Source organism: Talpa occidentalis, unplaced genomic scaffold (assembly GCF_014898055.3).
Source record: "Talpa occidentalis isolate TD23 unplaced genomic scaffold, MPIMG_talOcc4v2.1 talOcc4.16, whole genome shotgun sequence".
Taxonomy (NCBI): domain Eukaryota; kingdom Metazoa; phylum Chordata; class Mammalia; order Eulipotyphla; family Talpidae; genus Talpa; species Talpa occidentalis.
This window is the reverse complement of record NW_023601653.1, coordinates 5,653,018-5,679,460: the sequence shown is the minus strand read 5'-3', so window position 1 is coordinate 5,679,460 and position 26,443 is coordinate 5,653,018. Positions and strand designations below refer to the sequence as shown.

The 26,443-nt window shown below is 50.2% G+C and overlaps 1 protein-coding gene and 1 long non-coding RNA gene across 5 annotated transcripts in view; one reads left to right on the top strand and one right to left on the bottom strand.

The window, feature by feature from the left end:
• The first annotated feature begins 368 nt into the window (after positions 1 to 368).
• EIF3L (eukaryotic translation initiation factor 3 subunit L) lies at positions 369 to 18,221 on the top strand. Its single transcript, XM_037513597.2, is given in 14 exon segments — positions 369 to 447; positions 1,100 to 1,148; positions 2,019 to 2,229; positions 4,083 to 4,162; positions 5,796 to 5,857; positions 8,192 to 8,261; positions 8,467 to 8,540; positions 9,730 to 9,808; positions 9,811 to 9,900; positions 11,320 to 11,474; positions 12,119 to 12,289; positions 12,995 to 13,492; positions 17,045 to 17,125; positions 17,963 to 18,221. Coding segments are annotated over 14 exon segments (1,692 nt in total). The 5' UTR covers positions 369 to 414; the 3' UTR covers positions 18,002 to 18,221.
• The window catches only part of LOC119247280 (uncharacterized), a 12,523-nt gene continuing 4,256 nt past the window's right edge, over positions 18,177 to 26,443 (bottom strand). Inside the window, exons 3-6 of one of the 4 annotated variants that reach the window (XR_008552124.1) lie at positions 25,943 to 26,160; positions 23,319 to 23,507; positions 21,023 to 21,760; positions 18,177 to 18,412 (exon numbers count right to left, since the gene is read on the bottom strand). This is a non-coding gene — a long non-coding RNA (uncharacterized LOC119247280). Of the gene's footprint in view, positions 18,413 to 20,257; positions 21,761 to 23,318; positions 23,508 to 24,540; positions 24,767 to 24,913; positions 25,373 to 25,942; positions 26,161 to 26,443 lie in introns of those variants that run through there. The other 3 variants (XR_008552123.1, XR_005125699.2, XR_008552125.1) reach the window with 3 other exon arrangements.

Genomic DNA, 26,443 nt, shown 5'->3' with positions numbered 1-26,443 from the left:
GCAGGCAAATCTCTTAGACGAAATCCCTACTCAGTTCCCACCGGACCCCACCGGACCCCACCGGACCCCACCGGACCCCACCCCACCCGAATTTCCTCCAGGGGAGAGTCGGCCCTAGGAAGCTGTCAGCTATTTTTCACGTGGCCTGACTTTGGTGTCTCTTTGTCCATCTGATTTATGCCAAACTACTTTATTCCTTATTTGTGAATTTGCGCACGTTCTATAGCGTCACCTTCCTTCAAACACCCCAGAAAAATGCAGGCGCCTCCTAACGCGGTTGTCGCACATTCCCGGCATCCCCGGGGACTTCCGGTTTCCCGGCCAGCCCTGGGGCGGGACTTCCGGCCTCCGGCGCAGGCGCAGGCGCTGGCGCGGGCTGCTCCCTCTCCGGCCGTGCTCCCGGCTGCCGCGGCCATGTCTTACGCCGCCGATGACTACGAGTCCGAGGTGAGCTGGCCCTCGGCGTGCTCGGGCCTCCGCGACGGAAACAGGCCTCGCTGGGGGCTGGGCCCCGCGGCGGGGCGGTGTCCGGGCCTCTCCCGGAGCCCCCGGGCCGCGGCCAGCTCTGCCCTGCCCGCGGGGCCCGCACGCCGCGGCCACCGCTGCCGGCTCCTCCTCCGCCGGCCTCTGCCCGCCCCGGACCCCTCGTCCTCCCTCCCCTGACCCGGGGCGGAGGGGTCTGTGTTTCGGAACCCGAGCTCCTCGTCAGGTCTGGCTCCTTTGGGCCGGCTCCGCGGGTTCCCACCCCCCTGGGCTCTGCCGTGGTGCGCCCGTTCCGTGTGTGGTCACGACCTGGGGACTCGCCTTCTCGCAGGCTTGCGAGTCCTCAGCGTAGGGATGTTAGGGGGAAAAGAATGTCTTAAAGCTAATTCCATACAGGCTTTGTGGACTCCACCCCCACTCCAGACCAAAGCCAGACACTGGAAACTCCAAATCCCATCACCACCAAAGGGAAGGTGGCTGGGACCGGCTGCCCTATAACAGGGGCTGTCGCCCCCCTTTGCCTCTGGAGTCCCCTGCTGGGCACACAGACCGGAGAAAGAGCGTTTGGGATTCACGAATTGATTACTGTACCTGTTTGTCTGTCTCTCTTTACTAGGCTGCTTATGACCCCTATGCTTACCCAAGCGACTATGATATGCACACAGGTGAGAACATGGGTTTGTCTGGCAGCCGGGGACTGGGACCTTTATGAGTGTCTTGGAACAGCTCTGAGGGGCACCTGTTAGAAACTGCTTCTTGATGGCTTAGATTTGGAGGCAGCTACTAGCTCCCAGCTGAAGGGAGGTGTCGAGCCTAATAAAACAGACCTTTTTCCTGGCCGGCCTGAGAGTTTCAGAAGGGAAGGATGACTATCTTGGCTGTGGTTTCCTTGATCCAACTGTTGGCTGAAGAAGAAAATCTTAGGGAAAATTAAAGGGAGTCAAACCAAGCCCCACTGAAATCTTTTGGGAAAGTTTTTGAGGTTTTCTGCAATGTTAACCTTGAGTTTACATAGGCTTAGTGCCATGTGTTGCTCTGGGTACTTTGTATGAAGTATTTCATTTAGTCCTTAGAAAACTTTTCTAAAGCATATAAATTAATGTTGTTTCCATTTTAAAGAGGAGAAAACTGAGTACAGTTTGATAATCGCACCAAGCTATACAGGTAGAAAATGAGTCATTTATTCAAAAATATTAAGTAGCTACTACTTCCTCCCCCTTTCCATAGCTATCCCCCCTTTTCCAACACGCAGGTAACTGTTTTAGGCCCTAAAGAAACACCTGGGTACAGGGCAGACAAGGCTCTTGCCTTCCTACACTTTAGGTTTTTTTCATATAGTGGTAAATGTTCTGAAGAAACCAGCTGATGAGATTGGGAATGATTGGGAGAGGATTATATCTCTGGATGTTTAAAAGGGAATTATACCTGATTTTATAGATTCGAGTTCACGATGGGGGATACTCTTGTCTTTTTTTGTTGTGTTATGTTGCGGGTTTGAAAACACTGTGGAACATATTTATTATACCTTCTTCTAGGAGATCCAAAACAGGATCTTGCTTATGAACGTCAGTATGAACAGCAGACCTACCAGGTGATCCCTGAAGTGATCAAAAACTTCATCCAGTACTTCCACAAAACTGTCTCAGACTTGATTGACCAGAAGGTGTATGAGCTACAGGCCAGCCGGGTCTCTAGTGATGTCATTGACCAGAAGGTATATGAGATCCAGGACATCTATGAAAACAGGTACTGGCCCTTGACTGAAATGACCCTTTCCAGGGAGGGGAGGGGAGTGGTTTAGTGACACAAAAAGCGGTGATGTTTAATCATTTTCTTTTCGTTAAGAGATTGCCCATAGGGTTTCTGTGACTACTTTGGGCTAGAGATAAGTTAATGTACTGGACTTTCCCCAAAACTTGTACAAGACCCAAAATGATAACATTGCTGTCAATAACTATAATAACATCAATGTATATGGCCCGTATAGATCAGGCAGTGTTCAGAGGTTTTTTCCTGTTTACTTATTTACCCTACATAGTAAAGTAAAGTAATTACTATTGTTTTTCTCATTTATGTGTAAAGAAACAAAGCGTAAGAAGGATAGGTCACATCGTTAGTGAAGTGGGTATGCTAAGTTTTGAACCAGCATAATCTGATAGAAGAGCCTAATTTCTAAAATGAACCATGCAACTTTTTTTTTTTTTTTTTTTTTAAAGATCTATTTGGGCCTCCCGGGTGGCGCAGTGGGTTGAGTGCCGCGCTGCGAGGCTGTCTGCAGCCTCTGCAGTGCCAGTTTGATCCCCGCCGGCTGGAGAGAATCCCACACGACGCAGCAGACCTCTCCTGTCGCGCCCACTGCTCCCCTCAGCAGTGTATTTCTGTTGTCTGCCTGTTTTGCTCCCTGCTCTGTCTCTGGTGAATACTCTCACCCTCCTGCGCCTCTGGCCTGTACCCCAGCTCTTGTATAAAAATAAATCTTAAAAAAAAAAACACATTTATTTGTGCATACAAGAGCTGGGGTACAGGCCAGAGATGCGGGGGGTGAGAGGATTCACCAGAGACAGAGTGGGGAACAGAACAGGCAGATTGACCGAAGTACACTGCTGAGAGGAGCAGCGGGTGAGTCAGGAGAGGTCTGCTGCGCCTTGCGGGTTGCTCCTTGGCTGGCCAGGGATTGAACTTGTGCTGCAGAGGCTGTGGACATAGTGCGGTGCTTAGCCCCTTGTGCCATCAGGGAGGCCCCTAAACCATACAACTTCTCAATGCATAACAAGCTTTAAGGTTCTGAGGGGTGGTTCTAGGATAATGGACATTGGATGAGAGGTCAGTTGTGGTTGGGGTAGTCAGGAAAGTCTTCACCAAGGAAATAGAGGTATGGGTGGACAAAGCAATAATTAAAGGTTTATTGGGTCAGTGAGTAAGAGTTAATTCCTTGAACTGTATTTTCTTCATCCCTGAAGTCTTTTGGTTAGAAGCATATAGGCCAGCGCTGTCCACCAGAAATATAATGCTAGTTTTATGTAACCAAGTGTTTTCATCTCTATGTGGAAATAAGAGAAATTGATTTATAGAGAATTAATTTTATTCACTGTATCTAAAATACTTTGTGTAACTTTAAATTTTTAATGAGATTTTAACTTATTTTTCCATACCATGTCTTCTAAATCCCATATTTTATTTAAATTCCGTATTTTAAATATAGCTAAAGTTCATGGCATTCAGGCAGGAGATGATCTTGAAGAGCTTAGTGGGTACCTATGATACCCATCACTGTGTTAAGACAGGCTCTCTGATTTGCATCCAGAAAAAATATTTTTGGTAATTAGGAATGGTGATGGTTGTAATGACATTTAATGTGGTGATCATTTTACAATATATAAAAGCATCAAATGAATATGGTGCATAAGTTAAAGAACAAAAGTTGTGTCAGCTGTAGAAGTTGGGTTGAGAAAAGTTGTGGCCATGGAGGGCCCTGGCTCCGATTCTGTTTTGGGGACATTTTGTCCTGTATGAGCTTGAGTCCTTACCTGTGAAATGTGAGCGCTGCTCTCAGGTCTTTCCTGTTTTAAAATTCTCAAATTTTTCTGCTTGGTTTTCAGCTGGACTAAACTGACCGAAAGATTTTTCAAGAATACACCTTGGCCTGAGGCTGAAGCTATTGCTCCACAGGTTGGCAATGGTAGGTGTGAAACTCTGTTCCGTGCGCTGGAGGGGATCCTATGACTGGGGGCTGTTCAGAAGCTCAGGATGGTCTGTGTCTGTTGTGCTCATCGTTTCATTTTCTGAATAACTTGCTGATTAAGGCTGAATAAAATATGAAGAGGGGACAGCTCTATCACGTATGGTAAAAGTTGAGTCTAAGATCTTTGTCTTATTTTGTTTCCATTTCTCTGTGCAGTGTTGGGGGTCACTACAACCACTCTGAAATGGGATGTCTGGCCTCTTCCTACTGTCAAATCTTCTGATGGTTTCTTACATGTGGTGTGAAGGAGGAGGATCTGCCTCAGGCTTGTGTGTGTGGAGATCCGTCTGGCACAAGACGGAAAAGACCGTTCTTTCCCATTCCTCTTTGCACCCTTGATTTCTTTCAGCAGAGTTGTGTATTTTTCAGTGTACCAGACTTGATATAGCTAACATTTTTTTTTTAGTTTCTACTTTTATCATCATTATGGTTTTAGAACTCACTGTCAGATTATTTTCTGTGTTCAGACTTTATGCTCTGTTAAATATTTTGCCTCTGAAGGTGTAATGTCGTGTATACTAAGAGCAGTAACTGTCTTCTCTGTGTGTGTGTGTGAGAGAGAGAGAGATAGAGAGACAGAGACAGACAGGTAGGGTTTCACAGAATGTTAGTATAAAAGATTTGGTAAAATCCCCTTCACTCCTATCCCCACGCCTTCAATTTTACTTCTTCTCTGGAAACATCTAGTATTAACATTTCTGGTTTATCCTTTCTGTGATACTCTGTGCATGTTAAACAAAAAGGAGTAATTTCTTTTTTCATAGAATAAAATATTTTTAGTCCTCTTTTTAACAAGTTAGCTTTTAGAAAGTATTCTGCATGCCCCGGATTCCCAAAACTACCTCCCAGGCTTGGTGATTTGCTAAGAGAACTCACAGGACTCAGCGTATAGTTCTGCCACAGCTATGAGGGTGCCCAGCAAAAGGCTACAGAGCAAAATCATCACAGGGAAAAGGTGGACAAGGATGAAGTCCAGAGGAAGCCATGGGGTTTCATGGGGTTGCATGGAGTATGCTTTGTTCTCACACTAGGAATTGTGACACCGGAAGTACCAGAGAAGCTTATCTAGGTTCCCAGTTACCAGCTGGGGACCACCTTCTCTGGCAGGGCTTCCTAAGGACGGTGGTTTCAGACGGGCTGTGTAATTCTCCTGCTGCCAGCATGATTTTTCCCTTTGTTCTTTCCAGCGGTTGTATAATAGTAGTAGGATAAGTTGCTTAAAGTAGGATTTCTAAGTCAAGGATTATCCATGTATTTGCAGTTTCGATAGTGTCAGTGCCTTCGTGGCGCTATTGCTGTTTACTTAGGTGCTGGTGTATTTAAGCAACCAGATGGCAAAAGTCTAGTTGAAGGGAAACAAGTCTGGATATGAGATAAGAGGTTGAATGAGTAAAATAAAAAGTAATAAATTTTCTCGATGCCTGTGTCCTTGGGGTATAAATCTTAGAGTTTAAATGTTGTTTAGTCTTTAAAGTGTTTATTCCTTTATTTCCCCAAAGGACCAAGACTGGCAGAAGATCTAGTTTTGTGGATTACTAAAGGACCCTTCTCCCTCTGCCTTCTTTTTCAGATGCTGTTTTCCTGATATTGTACAAAGAATTGTACTACAGGCACATATATGCCAAAGTCAGTGTGAGTGTCTAAATGTTGCTGGCAGGTTTTAAACTGCTGCTTGTTGTCCCGGGTCACAGTCATTAGCTCATGTTGCTTCAGTGTTTTCAGAGGGAGCTGCAGGTTTCCCAGCATTCTCCTAAGAGGCGATGGGGGGAATGGCTGAGTGCAGAGCATTGAGCATCTGTCTGAGACAAACTATAACGCTGCAGAGCCTGTCCCTTTCTTATTTCTCCATCCCGCAGTTCTTGACTGAGCACCCGTCACATGCTCTGGGCTGCCGGCTGCCATCTTTATTGTTCTCCAGTGCCTTCTGCCTCTGCATTGTCACTGGGCCTCTTGCCCTCTAGACCTACATGAAGCTGTCTCTGTGCCAGGTGCAATGCTTGACCCTTCCACACATGTACATGTCTCTGATCCTCACATCATCCCTGCACAGATGGCACAGAGGTACAAAGAGGTTGCTGCTTCTCAAATTCATGCAGCTAGGAAGTGGCACAAATCCTTGAGACCAGGCGTGTCTTATTGTGACACCAGCGTCCTTTCTACCACATTCTCCTGACTCTGGGCACTTGTTCTAATCTTCTTTTCTTGATTTCTAAAGTTTAGAACCCCATGTCTCTTTTTTTTTTTTTAAGATTTATTTATGCACACAAGAACTGGGGTATAGGCCAGAGGTGGCGGGGGGGGGGGGCGGTGAGAGGATTCACCAGAGACAGAGTGGGGAACAGAACAGGCAGATCGACTGAAATGCAGCGGGTGGGTCAGGAGAGGTCTGCTGCGCCATGTGGGTTGCTCCCTGGCCGGCCGGGGATCAAACTCGTGCTGCAGAGTCTGCGGATTGCTTCGTAGATTGTGTCTTAACCCCTTGCGCCATCAGGGAGGCCCAGAGTACCCCAGGTCTCTTAAAAACACCGTCTGTATTCTTTACATAACCAATGACATAAACCTTTCTATCTTTAGCCTGTCTCTAGCTCTAGACTTGTATATCCAGCTACCTGCCAGCATCTCTACTTGACTGTCATGTTGTCCTCTCAAGTTCAGCATGCCCCAAACGCGTTCTTATTTTCCCTCTGAACCTCTTCCTCCTGGGTGTATCATCTCAATAAATGGAGCCACTATTCGTTCAGCTAGACTGAAAACCTTGGCATTCTTGACTTTGCTCTCACTTGACATCTGCCTTGTAGCAAACCATATTCAGCTCTATCTTCAACATATTATTTGAAATCAGTTACTTCCTGTCACCACCATTGCTGCTGCCCTATTTCAGGTCATTATCTTCTCTTGCCTAAACTATATGGCCATTCACCTGGTGTCAGTGTCCACTCTTGCCCAATTAAACTTATTCTCAACCCTTTCAAAGCAGAGTCTCATCAGATCTCTCCCTCACAATCCTACCAGAGCATCCCGTCATGTTTAGAATAAAATCCCAGGTCTTAGTAAAGGTCCTGCTTAATCTGGCTTCTGGCTCCCAGTCTCATTTCTTATAGCATTCCCTCTCCCAAACTCCTGGCCATTTTTAGTGGCACTTCGGAGCAGAAAACACTAGCTGATACTGTATTTTTAATTTGGCATAGGCTTTTTCTTATTCACTGCTATAATCTGGTGCCCGGTTGTTGACATGTTGTTAGAGTGTACGGGTGCGCATATGTGCATGCGTACATGCGTACATGCATACCTCACCTCTCTTCCCTCTAAGGACTACTTGAACTGATGCCTGCCTTGGCACAGAGCTGCCATCGTGGTGGTAGCTATAGGAGTTCCTGATGCCACAGTCTCACAGGGGCTATGTCCTGGCGTCCCAGTGAGAGTTCTGGCTCCCTTATGTAATGACAAGTAAAGATGCTGCCATCCTACTTCCCCTCATTGATACTGTGGGGGTAGGCTAAGAATCCAGGCAGCTGTATAAATGGCTTCTTAGGGTCATGGTATCAGAACCCCCAGGTGGTGTGGATTTGCTGGCCCATTGACCTAGATCCTTGTCTGACACTGAAAGACCTCCACATTCCTGGCTGATTGTAGCCAGCGCAGCCTCGTTTGCTCTTACTCCCCAGCCTTCAGGCACCATGATTAATTAGTACTGGTTTTCCTGAAACACTTTCCCTTCTCTAGTGCTTTTCCAGATGCCTTTCTGTGTGTGGCTAAGGTTGCCGCCATGAAATCTGGCCCTTGTTCTGTATATAGGGCCCCTTTGACCTTCCATGGCACTTACTGTCTTCCCACTCACTCGAGTATTCTTTGCATAATGGGGAGAGGGCAATTTTATTTGCGCCTGTTTTCAGGCTTCATGGTAGGCCATGAGTAAAGCACATTTAAGAAAATATCCGTGTTCTGATGTCTCTGTTCTCTCTATAGGGGGGACCCTCCTTGGAGCAGAGGTTTGAATCCTATTACAACTACTGCAATCTCTTCAACTACATTCTTAGTGAGTCTGAGGTTTGGCCCGGGAGTGAGGTTATGAGGAGGCCGAGGCTTGACCTTCAGCCTTTGTAGCAGAATTTCAGTGTGCAGGTGGGAAGAGGGGTGGTCTTATGATTTAGTCCTTTGAAGGGAGAGATTATAAAATGCCTCTGTAGCCTTACTGATGAGCACTATCGTTGCCTTGAGACTGACTACTGTGGTCCCTGCAGATGCCGATGGCCCTGCTCCCCTGGAACTGCCCAACCAGTGGCTCTGGGATATAATTGATGAGTTCATCTACCAGGTATTTGATCAACTGTGCCATGATTTGAAATGATTGGTCCAAGCAAGGAGCAGGTGTTAACCATTTTTTGTTGTTAACAAGACACCTGGTATAAAAAATGTCCCCATTGTCATGCAAAGTATTCCATGGCAGTGATTTCCCCTGTTGTGGTTTTCTGGAGTCAGTGATGTCTGAGATCTCCAGAAGGGAACTTGGAAGTCAGGTTAGTTGAACTCAGGACTTTACCAAGTTCTTACCTAACGGCGAGAGGTGACCTGGCAGGAAAATACCACAGGCTTCATCCACAGGCTTTGGTGTAGGGAGAATTGGGGGCTACCCCGGTGTGCTCATAACAGTCACTTGTTGCTGAAGCTCTTCAGACCTCACTTTCCTCACCTGTGAAACAGAAATGTTGTATCTCTCAGTTGAGGGAGTAGTTACTTGATATCTACTAGATTGGAATAAAGTAGAACATTGTCAAAACAGAAATATTACTTTCTCGAGAGCACTGTTGCTGAAGGTCCATGAAGAACAGAGCCATGTGTCCATTAGAGTAGTGAGGGAGAAGCTCGAGTTTTGTTAGTCACTAACCCTGGACCTTGAGCAAATTAATCATGTTGTGTCTTGATTTTTTTTTTTTTTTAAGATTTCTTTATGCATGTAAGAACTGGGGTACAGGCTAGAGGTGGGGGGAGGGTGCGAGAGGATTCACTCAGAGTCAGAGTGAGGAACAGAACAGGCAGACGAAATGCACTGCTGAGGAGAGCAGAGGGCGAGATAGGAGAGGTCTGCTGTGCTATGTGGGACCCTCGCCAGCCAGCCGGCCAGGATAGAACTGGTGCTACAGAGGCTGCGGACAGCTTCACAGCTTGCTGCTTAACCGCCTGCGCCACCAGGGGAGGCCCTAAGATAGCTTCTTGAAATTAAAAATAATGTACAAAGGCCTCCCCTGGTGGCGCAGTGGTTGAGTGCTAGGTTGCGAGGCTGCGTGCAGCCTCTGCAGCTCCAGTTCGATCCCCGGCCACTGGCGAGGGTCCTACAAAAAAAAATAATAATAATGTATAGGGGGCTTGGCATCTGTAGATAGAGCAGTCAAACCCTTGCCTTTCCCCGGCCCGGAGTTCTGGACACCGCCCACCTTCAGCCTTGTGCGCGCGGCTGTCACTCTGGGTTCTGGGCCAATGCTCCATCTTGCCCTTTTCCTCTCCAGTTTCAGTCGTTTAGTCAGTATCGCTGTAAGACTGCAAAGAAGTCAGAGGAGGAGATTGACTTTCTTCGTTCCAATCCAAAATCTGGAACGTTCACAGTGTCCTCAATGTCCTTCATTCCCTGGTGGACAAGTCCAACATCAACCGGCAGTTGGAGGTGTACACCAGCGGAGGTGAGTGCCGCGGGCCCTCCGGCCCACCTCAGTGGAGACTGTGGGCCGTGAGCGCGGGGAGGTGCCACCTCCTAGGAGATGCCCGGCTGCAGCTGCTCCGTGGTGTTGGGTGTGAGCCGTAGCCTGAGTGCTGAGCTGAGGGGCTGCTGAGCTCGGGAAGTCTGTTGGCCGGCAGGCTGCACCAGTGCTTCCTGAGGTGTGACTTTGTCAACATTTCTACATCTCCAGGACTTCTGTTCAGTAAGAGATCAAACTTTTTGGTGTCAGGGTCACTTTATATTCTTAAAAGATTGAGAATCATAAAGTTGCTCTTTGTAAGAAATGTTTTTCAGTTAGAAGAGTGGCGTGTTTACAGATCTTTCATGTCTGACTTCAGCGAAGAGTTGAATTCTCATTTCTGCTTCCACAGCCAACCTGTTGTAATACACTGTTCAGGTTGAAGACTGAGGGGAGTCTGGCCTCGCAGACTTTAGTTGGGGAAGGGAAGAGTATCTCAGCTGCCTCCAGGTGGTGCTTTCCTCCAGGTTGGTTGCAGTGAGGAATCTGAAATCCAATCAGTGAATTTTTACTCAGGGTTGTTAGTCTGTCCTGCATCTTCAGTGGATCTTTTACCCAAGCATGTTTGCAAAAAGTACTGGTTCCTTGACTTCCAAAGATTTTCCAAATGTTGACATGTTTTCTTATAATTTTTAAAAACCACTTTTGTTATTTAACCTCGGACATCATCACTTCAGTCTTTATTAGAGACTGTTGGGCTTGTAGTGTCAAGTAAAAGTTTTATAAAATTGCTGATTGTGGCTTCAAAGCTCCAATATTTTGATGGCAGCAAACATTGTTTTCATTGAAGTGTAACAGACTCGCTCATTCACGTTTGAGAGAAAGTCTGCTGTATACCCAAGTCAAAGTATATGGTTGTGTGTTAAATGTTCTTTCACATAAAAGTGGTGTTTTATGGAAAAAATGGGGTTTTTTTAACTGTAGTGCCGGTGAAGGGCTCAGTGACTGCCAGGAGAGTTTGTTGCCTGACTTATGACCAAGTTGTGGTCGTTTCACCCAGCGCTGTCTCTGCATCACCAGTGCCAGTGTCAGCTCGGCGGGAGAGGCAGAGAGCTGCTTAGTGCTAGTAGGACAGTAGCCTTGACCTCGCGGGACCTAGTGAAAAGAGGGGCTCTCACGTAATCTCAGGTGTGTCGGGACCCTTCCCCACAGTGGACTACCATCTCCTCGCAGCTGTTGGTAGGTTTAGGGTTAGCCTCAGGTCAGGCATGCTGGTTTTGGTATTTCTTTAAGGCAGACCTGCTCCCTGTTGCAGAAGGTTGTACGGCCTGGCGGCAAACAGTTCACAGTGACGTTCACAGGTCAAGCTTGTCTGTGTTCTCCTGCCCCTGCTGCAGCACTGGCTGTTTCTGTCTCTCTCAGGAGACCCCGAGAGCGTGGCCGGGGAGTATGGGAGGCACTCCCTCTACAAGATGCTGGGCTACTTCAGCCTGGTGGGACTTCTGCGCCTGCACTCGCTGCTGGGGGACTACTACCAGGCCGTCAAGGTGCTGGAGAATATTGAACTGAACAAGAAGGTAAGTTCCTGTTTGCCCGGCCCCTCCTCCTATGCCTGGAGGCCGGCTGCTTGGGGAGAAGTTTGTTAGGGCAGATTGTAGGGAGAAGAGAAGGGAGATGAGAACTGGGGAACCATTACAGGGACAATCTTAACCTGGACAAGGTTGTTTCTCTTTGCCGTTTGCATTTAAACTGCTGTGCCGTCTTTGGTTCTGTTTGCAGAACAGAATGCTAATGGCGGATTTTTACTATTCAGCTTTCGCTAATCAGAAAGACTGGATAAGGCTCAGTTCTGAGATGATACAGGTACTGTTACAGTTAGCTGTGGTAGTTTTTTCCTAGCTATTGAAAAATAGGTACCTTTTTGTTTGATGTGTTTCTCTTATTTTTCTGTTCCTTTTTCGGGCATATTTGAAAAACCAAGGAGTAGAAAGCAAGGGAGAAAAACTGAGGTGTAGACGGTTTTAAAGCTGATAGAGATTCAGGGTTGCCTGGTCTGGTTCCTTTCTATCATAGGTTAGAAATGGAGGCCTCGGGCCACGTGGCTGCGCTTGGCTTCCTCTGGGTGGGAGCGCCCAGTGCTTCCATCTCAGCTAGCTGTAAGCTCCATGACTTTCCTCTCCTCTCTGGGATGAATGAGTGTGTCTTCCACTCCCTCCCACAGAGCATGTATTCTCGCGTGCCCGAGTGCCAGGTCACCACATACTATTATGTTGGTTTTGCGTATCTGATGATGCGTCGCTACCAGGATGCCATCCGCGTCTTTGCCAACATCCTCCTCTACATCCAGAGGACCAAGAGTATGTTCCAGAGGACCACGTACAAGTATGAGATGGTAAGGGGCCTCTGCCCAGAAGACTCCTTGGCACCTGTGCCAGAAGTTTTTGGTAAATCCCAAATATAGTTTTGCTATTTTATATGTTTTTCAACACGATGATTTCCCCCTGGCTAGCCTGCTCTTAAGAGTCTGTTGGGGTGCCTGTTACTTCAGAGGATAGCACCTTGATAACGGGGACAGTCTCTTCTGTTTCCTTTAATTCCTCAATAGTACCTGCATTGGTTTGTTTGGCAACAGTTTGCTAAATGGCCACTGGATTGTAGGTGTTAAATGAATTACATGTGGTTACTGTCCACAAACAGTTTGCCATCTGGGAAGGTGAGTTCAAGAAGCCTAGCGTGGGGTGGAACTTTCTAGGCAGAGCAAGGTGTTGAGACCAGAAATCAGCACAGTAAACCATTTTGACCTGAGGGCAGGACAGAAGTTGAATCGGGTGTTAAGATTCTAGGAGTATAGCCTTATTACCCAGATAGAGTTTTGGGTCTTTGTAGGCACTGAGGTACCACCAGAGGTTTCTGGGTAACTGGAGGAGTGACCTGTGTGGGGCAGTGGAGGATGCAGAGGGCAGCTGAGGAGGATCTGGAATTGGGCCAGAAGTTGAGTGGCGGGAGGACTGGGGAGGTTGACGGTGCGAGACAAAGGGGCTTGTCGTGAGGACCTCAGGAAGTGCAGTTCTGAACCTCTGCCATCTCCTGGCCCCAGATTAACAAGCAGAACGAGCAGATGCACGCGCTGCTGGCCATCGCGCTCACCATGTACCCCATGCGCATCGACGAGAGCATCCACCTGCAGCTGCGCGAGAAGTACGGGGACAAGATGCTGCGCATGCAGAAGGGGGACCCGCAGGTCTACGAGGAGCTTTTCAGCTACTCCTGCCCCAAGTTCCTGTCACCCGTGGTGCCCAACTACGACAACGTGCACCCCAACTACCACAAGGAGCCCTTCTTGCAGCAGCTGAAGGTGTTTTCCGATGAGGTGCAGCAGCAGGCCCAGCTCTCAACCATCCGCAGCTTCCTCAAGCTGTACACCACCATGCCCGTGGCCAAGCTGGCCGGCTTCCTGGACCTCACCGAGCAGGAGTTCCGCATCCAGCTTCTTGTCTTCAAGCACAAAATGAAGAACCTGGTGTGGACCAGCGGTATCTCCGCCCTCGATGGCGAGTTTCAGTCCGCCTCTGAGGTGGACTTCTACATTGATAAGGTAAGCTGCCCCAGCTGGCTCTCCGGGCGCTCTGCCTGTCGTCGGGCAAGCGCCTGCAGTCCCGCAGTCATGGCTGTGGGCGTTTGGCAGGTAGTAAGGATGCTCCATTCACATATGTTTGGGCTCCTCACAGGGACTTCAGCTTGTCTTAAACCAGTGGACTGGCATCTTTCATCTTTTCTGGAATATTCTTAGTATCTCTTCAATTCTATTTTTGTTGTATTCTCCCTTGGAAGTTCTTATTTAATGTATGTTAGACTCCACGTCTCCCAAGCCCTTCGTCCATCCTTTTTTCTCTTATATTTTGGGTAATTTTTTTTTTTTTTTTTTTAAGCTTTATTATTTATTTATTTGTTTGTTTATACATACAAGCACTGGGTACAGTCAGAAGTGCGGGAGGGTGAGAGAATTCACCAGAGTGGGGAGCAGAGCAGGCAGAAGGATCGAAGCACACTGCTGAGGGGAGCAGCGGGCAGCAGGAGAGGTCTGCGTGCCATGTGGGACCCTCCTTTGGTGGCTGGGGAGCAGCCGGGGATTGAACTGGCGCCGCAGAGGCCGCGGGCAGCTTCGCAACCCAGCGCTCAACCGCTGCGCCACCGGGGAGGCCCTATTTTGGGTAATTTTTAGACTGTTTTCTGATTTTAATTCATCTCTTCAACTCTTTTTTTTTTTTTTTTTTTTTTTTTTTTTTTTTTTTTAGAGGCATGTTTTATTTATTTATTTATTTGTTTGTTTGTTTTTGTTTATACATGCACTGGGTACAGTCAGAAGCGCGGGAGGGTGAGAGAATTCACCAGAGCCAGAGCGGGGAGCAGAGCAGGCAGAAGGACCGAAGTACACTGCTGAGGGGAGCAGCGGGCGGCAGGAGAGGTCTGCGCGCCATGTGGGACCCTCCTCCGGTGGCCGGGGAGCAGCCGGGGATCGAACCGGCGCCGCAGAGGCCGCGGGCAGCTTCGCAACCCAGCGCTCAACCGCTGCGCCACCGGGGAGGCCCTCTTCAACTCTATTTTTGCTTTTCTTTTTTTTTTTTCAATTACAATGCAGTGTTTCCTTGTGGACTTGGTTATTTTTTACTATGTATGGTCCATTTTCCTTGAAAAACTACTTGTTGGTATTGTCTAAAGCACCGGCTGAATGTTCATTCCCCTAGAGGGGATTGCTTTGCCTCTTCCCAGAGCCTGTGGTGATATTCTTGCTCTGGTCCCTCGGTCGACTGAACTCATAAACCTGTGGTCCCGGCCAGCCAGGTGGCAGGCCCTGCTGCCCACGGGGACGGAGGCTTTGTCCTGGCATCTCAGGGATGGTTGCTGTTCTCCATGCTCCTCCCTGCTGGGCTAGCCTTGCTTGGCGTCAGGAAAGGGGTGGCAGTTCGCTGCTGCTCGTTTGTCTTTACTTTGAGGGTGGAGTCCTTGGGTCTTAGCATGACAAGGAGACACTTTTGTCAGGCTGCCTCTCCACCCCAACTTCTGCGCCTGGCCTTAGAGTAGAGGGGCTTATGTGCTTTGCTTGGAATGGTTTCTGTTTTCTCTCAAATAGTTCTTTATTCTCCTCTCAGCTTGTGGGTACTGTTAAGAGATTTTAAAAAAATAATTTATCCTGCATTTTTGTTTCAGAAAGTGCGTTGGTGTAAAATACTGAGTTTCTTGACAGTTTTTTAGAGTAATTTTTCCCCCCGACATCTAATTTTTTAATTCATTTATGCATGCAAGAATTGGGGCCCAGGCCAGAGGTATGAGGGGTAAGAGGACCCTCCAGAGACAGAGTGGGGAGCAGAACAGGTGGATCTACTAAACACACTGCTGAGGGGAGCAGCGGGCGAGACAGGAGAGGTCTGCTGCGCCATGGGGGGATCTCCCTGGCCGGGGGTCAGACTCGTGCTGCGGTGGCTGGCAGTAGCCCGGCAACGCCAAGACTCTAAGCCCTGCGCCACCAGGGAGGCCCTTAGATGTAATTTACTCAGCAACCGTCTCAACTGCCAGTGATTCCACAGTGTTCTGTCACCTCAACAGGAAACGACCCGAAGCAGTCCTGCCAGTTCTCCCTCTCCTGTACCCTGGCGGCCATGCACCTGCTCCTCGCTCCCTGGATTTTTTTTCCTTTTTTTTCAAATTTTTTTTTTAAGATTTATTTATTTATGCATACAAGAGCCTCGTATAGGCCAGAGATGCAGGGACTGAGAGGATTCACCAGAGACAGAGTGGGGAACAGAACAGGCAGACTGACTGAAATACACCGCTGATGGGAGCAGCAGGCAAGACAGGAGAGGTCTGCCGCGCCATGTGGGTTGCTCCCTGGCCAGCCGGGGATCAAACTCGTGCTGCAGAGGCTGTGGATTGCTTCATAGTGCAGTGCTTAACCCTTTGCGCCACCAGGGAGGGCCCGGCTCCGTGGTTTTGCTAGCTCTTGCTGTCTTGGCTGAGTGGGGTCAGGAACTATGCAACCCTTCTTGTGTGGCTTTCGTCGAGCATTTTCCGGATTTCATCCAGGTTGGAGTGTCCACGCTGTCCTTGCTGTGGCCGAATGTCATCGTATCATGCGGCTACACCATGCTTTGTCCTTTCATTAGTTGGAGGAGAGTGTTTTCACTTCTGGGCTCTGTGGCTCACGCTGCCACGTGTGTGCATCCAGGTTCCTGCGTGAGCGCGCTTCCCGGGGTGTGTCTACTGTGCGGTGCTGGGTCACCTTGGGCCCGGTGTTGTTTGAGATCACGCTTTTCGGGATGAACTGATTTATCTCCCGCAGAATCATGTCAGCGACTTCAAGTGCTTTTCCACTTTGTTCCCCAGTGCCTGCCTTGTCCCTTCTCGAGCAGTGTCACTGACCCGCCTGCACCGTCGCCTCTCGGCGGCCAGCTGCACCGCGCCCTCAGCGGTCTTCAGTAAAACACTTCTCCAAAGTAGCAGTTCGGTTATTACAAATAAAATTTTGCCGTGAGGATGTATTCAGGTTAAATTAATATGTTATTAATGTCAACGAAATGATTTAAAGCCCCTATGTGATAAAGGGTTTTTCCCTTTGTTTTAATCAAAAAGTTTCAATTGCAGTTTGGGTTTGGGTTTGTTCCTCTCACTGGCTCAGGCTCTTCCTTGGCCAATAGCCATGCTCTGGGTTTTGTTTTCACTTGTATTTTTTCATCCTTGACTTGAAAATTCCCATCAGATTTCAGGATGCTTTTGGGTCGTGGCCTAGATTATATACAAATTCACAAGTTGAACAAAATATTTGGAGCTAAACAAATTTTAAAAATGGATTCATTTACAACCTTAATAACAGTGCTAGAGAATAGAATGCTGTTTTAAATGATTTTATTGTCAGATGAGTCATGTTCATTGAAAAGGACTGGAAAATAAAAATAAATTGAGCTAACAGGAAGAAAATAAAATTCAGCCATCTGGAAAGAAAGCTGCTATTAACTGGTAATGCTCTCCAGAGGGCCCCCCCACTCCCTGCTTTTGAAAAGGCTCTGTAAGGGCCCGTCTTGCTCTTCGTGATGACTTGCACACCCATGGCTGCTTCACCTCGTTCTCATCTCTGACTCTGCTTTTCCCACAGGACATGATCCACATCGCAGACACCAAAGTGGCCAGGCGCTACGGGGACTTCTTCATTCGGCAGATTCACAAATTTGAGGAGGTGAGAGGTCTGAGCGTGGTGTGTGGGCGGGGGCAGAGGTCAGGAGGTGGGTGTGGAGTTTATTTCTCATACCTGTTTCTATTAAAGCATGAAATTGGCCCTTTAAGTTTCTGAGCGAGGCTGGCTGGCTGCTGGGGTTTGGGGCATGGGGAGGAGCCTGGTGGAGTTGCTGTGTCAGCCCTCTCTGGAACATCTCTCTCCAAGATCTTCCTCTGCGTGTGGCCAACTCTCCTTTCCCTCCCTAGGATTTCCTAATAAGGGTGGATTCGATGCCTGCTCTCACCCACCCCTCCCCATCTGGCTGTTCTGCCCCAACCTAGTCAGGTCTGGCCAGTTCCCTGCAGGCAGCAGACAGGAAGCTCTGTTTTGACAGACTTGGTGCATTCTGCGTCTGGGCCTAGGAGAGGTCGTGCGGGTCAAACACTACAAGGGTGTGGGTCACTTCATGTCCATAGCTGGGAACGCTGCACCCTGGGGCTTTGCGTCTTCCAGCAGAGGTCCCTGCTAGACTAGTCTGTGCCCCAGGCTCCCCCTGTGGGATGGGGTATAGCCCTACCAAGTCTAACCTTTAGTTAGACTTGTCCCTTTTCTGTCTATGAAAGGGGTAGATCCATACCAGGCATGTGTTGTTGAGCATAAAGGGTGGGTGGAATTGTGCACTGATTGTGCTGGGTTAAGGTGGAGGACCAACTTCACGCACACAGAGTAGACACCCACACCCATGTCAGACGACCCCCCCGCCCCCCACCTCAGAGGGGCAGCCTGGGGTCAACCTGGTGACCCCTTACACCATAGGGAAGGTCTGGTGAAAATTCTGACATTGCTTTTCTTTTCTAGCTCAATCGAACCTTGAAGAAGATGGGACAGAGACCCTGAGTAATCATCGTGCAGCAGTGGAGAACCCGTTTTGATATCAAACAATGATGACAACCAGGTTATAGGTGGGCAGTGTTTTTGCCACCGTGATGCCTTTGCCTTGTTCCACCATCAGCTGAGTTGAGGTTCTTTTGAATTAAGGACTGAAATGTTTTCAGTAGATCTCAGTAAAAAACTTATTTGGAGCCAGATTTGTCATCTCTTTATTGTTGCAGGGAGTCTGTGGGTGGGGCAGCAGTAATACCTAACTGCCTGTGCTTTGTGGTATTTCTCCTGACACGTCAGCTGAAGGCGTTTGATTTAGTCCCTGGTGTCCTCTGTTCCCAGGCCGTCTCACGTTCGTATTCCTCGCACCTCACGGGAGTCCTGTGAGCTTTCAGCTGCTTTCCGTTGTGCTAGGCAGTGGGAATGCTGGGTATCGGAAAGAAACGACTGAACACGTCCTGCTGCCAGGGACCGTGCTAGAGGGTTCTGGGCGTTGCTTACACCTTACAGCATGGTTCAGAAGCCACACTCCCCCTTGATGAGGAAACAGACTCTGGAGTTCAGTGACAGGATCAAGGTCACAGATTTAAGCCATGCGTGTCTCCCAACAACTCCTTTTTCTTCCTGCCCTCTGCTTCCTCCACTGAGGACCTGGATGTCGTGGTGGCTTCCCCTTGGTGAACTTGCCGCTGCCCGTCTGCCAGCACCTCCACGGCCAGTTCAGCCGAGTCCTCTGCCATCCCCCCATGCCTGTGGCTTTTTTCCTATTCCCAAGCTCTGGAGTAACCAGGAAACTCAGAAGTATCTTGCCCACGTGGCATCTGCCCCCTAGGGGCTTCTCTGAGATGTCATCTTCCGTACCTCAAAACCTGTCAGCCCACACTGAGCCAATTTTGTAATGTTTTCTAACAAAGCCCAGGTAACAGCTGCAAGGGCGAGCTGGTTGTCCGGCTTCTCACCCGACCTGCCCATCAAGGATGGATGTTCTTGGAGCTGTAGCCACCATTCAGGAGTAAACCCTCAGAGCTCTGCCAGCTTGTACGCAATCTCACGCTTGAGAAAGAAGGGCTAGTGCCCGGGTTCTGTGGATGACAGAAGCTTGGAGTAGTTCCCCAGCTTGTCCGAAGTCAAGTTAGCAGGGAGCAAGCACAGGGCTGTTGTTTTCCGAACTTGTGTTTTTGCTTTTCAAAGTCCTAAGACCAGCAGCAAGAGGTGGAACCACCACAGATGCCCACGAAGATGGAGTGGAGTGACCCTAGCCCGAGGGGAGGGGTGTCCCTGGACTTGGAAGCGCAGCGCAGGCTGCTCGCAGCCTCCCCGTGACAGATCGCTTTAGACTTTGTGCTTATGGGCGTGTGGTTCCTTTTGTTTTCTGGCTACGCAGGAGCTGGGGAACATGGAGAAAGCCGCTGGCGTTGTGGGGATGACACTGGACTCCTGCTGAATTATGTTTTGCTTTGCTCTGTGGCCGCCAGCTGGTGGCCTTGCCTGAGAAGAAAGGTCCCTTTCCCTTCCCTGGTTTGTGAGGAATGGATGTGCAGGTGCCATGTGGCCCCGCTTTCAGTTTTCCCCTCGGGCACTCAGCAACCTGCCACCAGGAGCCTGCGACGGGGTCTGGGATGGCGGGCAGTGACTGGAGCTGGGCAGAGGGCTTCCTCCTTCCCCTGTTACGCTGCACCCGTCACCTGAGTGGGTGTCCGGGCAGCTCTTGAACCCAGGGCAGCCCACTTCTAAAGCCTGTACTGTCTCTGGGACTGTCCTAGAACTCACCCCCCACCTCCCAAAGGAAAGGAAACAACAGCCTTTCTGTTAATATGTAATAAGTCCAAGGATCTTAGGGCTCCTGGCAGCTTTCCAAGCACTTCACCTGTTCCCTTGCTGGGCCCTAATGAGGGGCCTGCCAAGGTTTTCCTGGCCAGTGCCAGCCAGGCCTCCTTACCCTCCCGGTGCCTGTCTGCTTCCTGCCTAAAAAGCTGCCTGCCTAGCACCATGTCCCCTGCTAGACCCACCTCTCATCGTAACTTTTTTTTTTTTTTAAAGATTATTTATACAAGCACTGGGTATAGTCCGAGGCGCGGGAGGGTGAGAGAATTCACCAGAGTCAGAGCAGAGAGTACAACATGCAGAGTGACGAAGTACACTGCTGAGGGGAGCAGCGGGCGGGAGGCAGGAGAGGTCTGTCACGCCATGTGGGACCCTCGCCCGAAGGCTGGGGATCGAACAGGCACTGCAGAGGCCGCGGGCAGCTTCGCAACCCAGTGCTCAACCGCTGCGCCACTGGGGAGGCCCAAGGATTAACCTATTTTAAATGAAATGCCAGGGTCTCAGTTCAAAGAATCTCTGGTCTGTGGTACTAAGATGATGCCAGGTCAAGGTGTGCCGAGTCTGACATGGCCTGTGGGATGTCTTAACTTGCTGGGCGACACACTACTTCAGGGGCCCAAGATCACACAGACCCTGCCCTGGGGCCATCTCTCATGGCTTGGTCCAGGTCCAGCGGCAGTGCCTGGGCAGTCCGCAGCACTTGTGAGGGGGCAGGCACAGCTGAATCCGCCTGGCACCGCCTGAGGAATGCAGGGCATTCAGCAGCTGCAGCCAACTCGCAGGGTTTTCATGCAGCTTGCCCAGAATGGAAGAAGTAAGCCCACAGTCCTCCCAGCCTCGGAGTGAGGGTGGTTATCAGAACGGGGAGTTCTGGGTGGTGCCAGTTACGGGTAGCACAGCAAGGTGTGTGGGCCAGGGCTTAGTCACACCTGCCTCTGAACCCTGGCTCCACCTACTAGCTGTGTAATCTAGGTCCATGTTACATAGCTTCTCGATGCCTCATCTATAAAATGGGGATAACTCCTGCCTCGGGTTTGCATAAGTTCTGTGACATACTGAGCTCAGTGCTGGGCCATGCTGTGTGATTAGGGAACAGAGGCCATGGTTGTTAGCTGGATGTGACCTTGGGCATCGGTCAGCTTACAGAGACCCCCGTGTGCATCAGCAGGGTTCCTTTGCCATGGAACTGTGGCTCGCAGCCCCCAGACTCACCTAGGGGCTTTCTCCACTGCCTATTCCTCCAAGAACCAAAGGCAGGCCCGAGATGGGGCAGATGCCACTTCACAGACAGGCTGAGGCACCTGGCTGGAGCAGCCCAGCCCAGAGGAGCTGGGTCTCGAACAGAGAGGTGGCAGTAGGTGTGGGGTGAGAAGGGAAGTTCAAGAGTGATTGAGCAGCTTCCAGAGCACAGGACTTGGTGGCTGGCTGGTGGAGGGGTTGGAGGAGATGCCCAGCTGGGGAGACAGTATAGCCACTCCCTGCGGTGGGGGTGGGTGGAGCAGGTTTGGACCCAGAGGCACATGAAGGTGATGAAGAACTGGATTGGCACATGAGTTTGAGGAGCCTGGAGGACATTCAGGTGGTGGTGTCCAGGGCATTAGAACTTGGACAGAGGCAGAGAACAGCTCTCCTAGTAACCTGGTTTTCAAACTCCAGGGCTGCTCCTGCACATAGACCAGCCTCTGGAGGCTTTGGTTTCCTTCTCACACAGTCTCTCTCTGCCTTATTCACTGAAGAGTGACCTTGATCCTTCACTCTGCCCACAGCTTTCTCTTCCCAGTATGACCTTGACCTTGGGTGGCTAATGACAACCTCCTAATCTCCAAAATGAGGTGGTAGAACCAGCTGCCATTGTCTGAGGACTGCAGCCCTGAGGTTCTAGATTTCTGGGTAACATTCTAGAATCCAAATGGACCAGGAGCCCCAGGGTCACCTGAGCAGAGGCAGCACCTGCAGTGAAGAGAATTTTTTGAACGAATGAATGATGACTGCAAGAGGGAGTGAATGAATGGGGATTGAATCAAGCAATGCAAGTGCACAGATGAGTGACGGATCATGCCCGACAGCCTTTCCAGAACGTGGAGGCACAGCATGAGCGCATGATGGATGTGTGGAGTGTCTGGCACAGTCTTTAGCACATGAACACTCGCTCCCTTCCTTGCTGGGCCTCTGGGGCTCTTCCTGACTGACTTTCATCCCAGCCCCGCCTGCCCTGTGCCATGGAGATGGGCTGGGGTCAGGAGCCTGCCTCCGGTGTGGGGGGGAGGGGAACGTCAGGAAGAGCCTGAGAGGGAGGCTGGGGATGGGCCAGTTTGAAGGTCTAAAGCCTGACTGGCAATTTCCTGATATTTTCTGGAGGGAGGGGCTGTGGGAAGCAGTAAATCATCCGGGTTCCCGTGCTCCACATTCCTGTCGAGCATGTAGCTGGAAAACTCAGCTTTTCTTTATTTCTGGCCCCACCCTGTCCCTATCCAGCGGCAGGACCACAATCCAGGTTTCTACCTCTGGCCCCCACCCCCACCGCCCTTCTCCTGTGGTCAGGGGACCGGGGACAGTGACCTTCTCCACTCTACCCACAGCTGGAGACTGGCAGGGAGCCAAGGTCCAGGTCCTGCCGCTGTCCGCCTAAGTCTGGGAGTCTTCAGACAAGTTGCTTAACTTCTCTGGGCACCCACTTCCTCAAACGGAGAGTGCTTCTCCCCACCATTCCCAGGCCCTGCTAAGTTGGGCCGATGAGCCCTGAGGTGCATCGAGAGTCCCGACTGCCCCCCAGGTGTGTTGTGCTGTGCACCTGTGGAGGGTGGAGGTGTGCCCTCTCTAACCTCTGCTCTATTTAGAGGAAAAGCAATTTGCTCTGGAGCTCAGGCAGAAAAGTCTCACTTCCTGTTTCAGACAGGAAACGCTGTCTCCCTCAGAGCTCTGCGTTGAGAGCCAGGTAAGTGGAGACAAACAGTCCTCTCGCCCTGCAGCCTGTCGGTGGTCAGGCCCTCTGGCCAGCCTAAGTGGCTACAGTCCCTTCCTGCCACTTGGTCCTCAGGGGAGAGGTGACCTTCCTGTGTCAGGGAGACTCCTGCTCTGCTGCAGAGCTGACCAGGCTGACTAGGAGGGGCGTGGGGAAGGTTCTTAGCTCCAGGGTTTCCACTGTAACCTCCAATTATTCCTAAACAGTCAGCATAAACAATGGGTTGGTTCTGCAGACCCGAGGCCCAGTCAGGTCCTCTCACCCCCTCCACTGTGGTCCCCTATGGAACCCCAGGCCCACTTAATCCACTCCGGGGCCTTGAATACCTTGTCAACACCTGAACACCAGTGCTGCTGGCCTCTGAAGAGGCCCCAATAGGCTGTGTTTACTGCAGTGGGAAGGGAGACGGACAGTCTCAGGAAGGACAAAGCTAGAGGCCTCCGGGGCTCCCTGGCCTGGCCTGGCCTCCCTGGGCAGGGCCTACTCAGCTCCTGGAAAACTTTGCTCACCACCTGGTGAGGTGCACACAGGCCTGCCTCAACATACCTGTGACACTCGACACGTGCGCCTGTGACACTCAACATGCCTGTGAAGCTTCTTGGTGGCAAGAGTCCTTGGCCAGGAAAGAGTGAGGCGGGCGGCCAGGGGCTCCTTTTGACAGATGCATGGCTTCCAGCAGGCTTGACTCTCTCAGGGCTGGATCCTCATCAGTAAAGGGTGGTGCGTGTCATGGGCCTGCTCAGAGTTACAGAGAGATGCTGAAGGGTAAAGCACACCACTAACAAAACCACACACGCACTGTCAGCCATTTGGTTAGTGCTCAGTCATGGTGTGCCAACAACATTATTAAGGATCCCACAGTCCAATGGAAGAGACACAGCACCCCCCGCACCAAATTACACATTGTGAGCAAATGTCCAAATGCTACCACCTCTAGGCAGCCCTCTGGAATGTACCTAAAGTCTCTTGGCAGGAGATGAGAGGCTATTTCCAGAAGCCCTGTTGCACTTTGCCCACCACACTCCTTATCATATCTTTCTATGAGTGTTCATGGAAATTGTTTACATGTCTGTCTTCCCCCTTTTGTCTACCAGTCCCTCTGGTAGGCACGTGGAAAATCCTCTCTGAAACAAAGATATCCCCCTCTAGGTTCCATTTAATTTCTTTTTTAAAAAAAAGATTTATTTATTTATGCATACAAGAACTGGGGTACAGGCCAGAGGTGGGGGTGGTGGTGAGAGGATTCACCAGAGACAGAGTGGGGAACAGGACAGGCAGATTGACTGAAATACACTGTTGAGGGGAGCAGCGGGGAGCCAGGAGAGGTCTGCTGCGCCATGTGGGTTGCTCCCTGGCCGGGGATCGAAGCTGTGGTGCAGCAGCTGTGGACAGCCCCATAGCTTGTGTCTTAACCCCTTGCACCACCGTTTAATTCTAAGAGTGCAATTCGGTGAGAAGACCTGGAGTCGGAGCGTCTGTATGAGCCTATGAGAGAAGACCTCACAGGAGGAGGTGATGTCTGAGTTGGGCCTTGAAGCCTCTGGAGGATTTGGAACAGCGTCAGTAGGCACTCCAGGGGCAGCCAAAGGAGGGGCGTGGATAGTGTGGCACAAGGAGTGGAAATCAGTAAGATGGGGTTTAGGCCCAGCTCCCCTCTGATTGCCCCTACCACCCCCTGCAAACATCCCCCTCCCTGGGCTCTGGTCTCCCCTCTCAGTGCACGTAGGGGTTTTGGTAGATCCCTTGTAAGGGTCCTTGCCAGCTTGGATGTTTCTGTGCCTTTTTTAACCTGCTTTCCTTCTGGGACAGAGCTAGTAGGCCAAGTGCCAGTATTTATTTCCCAGCTTGAGTACAGCCTCCTGACAGGTCACGCGTGGTTCTCTCTATTCTGGAGGGTTTAGTGGAGGCTGGTTTGGCTTGGGGGTAAGGATGCAAGTCACTTGTCCTGTTCCAGAAGATTTTCCAGAAGATGTGTGGGGGGGGCGTGGCACGGTCTGTAAAGAAAGGTCATGGGTGTCCGGGGCTCCAGGAACCCCAGGCCTCATGCAGGTGGGCCCGGGTCAGGCTCAGGGGCTGACCTGGCATGCTCAGGGCAAGCCTCTGGCCAGAGGACTGTGGAGGGTGGCAAAGAAGCTGCCACTTCTGCCTCCAGAGCCTCCCACGTGCCTCTTGCTGCCCCCAGGCAGGGGCTGAAGGTCCCACAAAGAGGCTATTGTCCACTGCTGGCCAGGCTGCCCCAGGGAGTAGCTCAGGGCCAAGAACTAGGCAGGACCCTGCTTCCTGGGGCACAGCCTGGGCAGAGAAGCACGGCAGTGGGACCCACAGACACTGGGCCAGGGAGAACCCTAGGATCTGACAGTCACAGGCGCTTTGAAGAACCCAATCCTAGAGTTAAAAGAGCACGGGCTGGCGCTCCAGGCTGCGCGGTGTGCTCGGCCGTTCCCTCGTCTGCCACTGGCTCAGCCTTGCCCAGATTTCTCGCCTTGCCAGCCATCAGCTGCAGTCCTGCCTGGTGCTGCTGTGGGGAAACTCCCTGTCACTCTTTGGGGCTGCTCTTGTTTTACACTCAGAGTCCATTTCCTTTCAGCAATGCCGACTAACTGCAAGCAAAATTGTGTTGGCGTGAGAAAGTGAAAATGAATTTTGTCAAGTAACTTGTTAATATTGTGACTGAGTAGATAGGAGGCGTCTGAAAATTAACCAGCAAGTGCTGAGGATTTCACTTATCCGAGGCAGCTAGAACAGTGAAACCCACAGTCAGCGCAGAATGGGGGAGCCCGGGGCTAGGCACGGAGGAGGAGGGGGGCAGGGGTGAGGAAAATGTTTGAAATTAAGTAGTGACCATCCTCCAAAAACTCTGTGGCTATATTAAAGCCATAGACTATATTTTATCCCTAGGTGGTTATTTGAAAAAGTTAAACCTGCTATTATTACACATTCAAACCAGATAAACCAATGATAGGGCAGTAAAAAAAAAAACATTTAAAAAACAAACCCAGAATGACGTGTGAAAAGGCAGCTGCTACCCCCCATCAACCTCACCCCCAGAGCCCTCCGTGACAGAATCAGGGCCAGCAGCCTGCCTTCCTGATTGCAGATACACAAGTGTGACATATGTGATGTCTGGGTGCTGGACACGGTTTGTTTTACAAAACCGGGATGCTATTTACCTGCCATTCTGTTTGCTTTTTTCACTTCTTTGGGGTTTATCTCCATGACGTTCTTCTTTTTAACAGCTGTGTGGCCTTGTCCAGCTGCTGAAACCTGATGACCCGTTCCCTTTATAATGAACACTGAGGTTGTTCCCAGCACTGTTGTTATCAAACAATAAACATCTTTGTGTGGACATCTTGGGGCCCCTGAGGCTGAGTTCCTAGAGGATAGAATCCTAGAAACAGAGATGCTGCATCAGAGGCAGACAGTAACTTTTAAAAAAGAAAAAGTTACCTTTAAAAAAAAAAAGACTTGTTTTGCTTATTTACGCACACAAGAGCTGGGATGTAGGCCAGAGGTGCAGGGGGGGAGGGGGTGGTGAGAGGACTCACCAGAGACAGAGTGGGGAGCAGAACAGGAAGATCTACTGAAACACACTGCTGAGGGGAGCAGCAGGTGAGACAGGAGAGGTCTGCTGCGCCATGTGGGTAGCTCGCTGGCTGGGAATCGAACTCGTG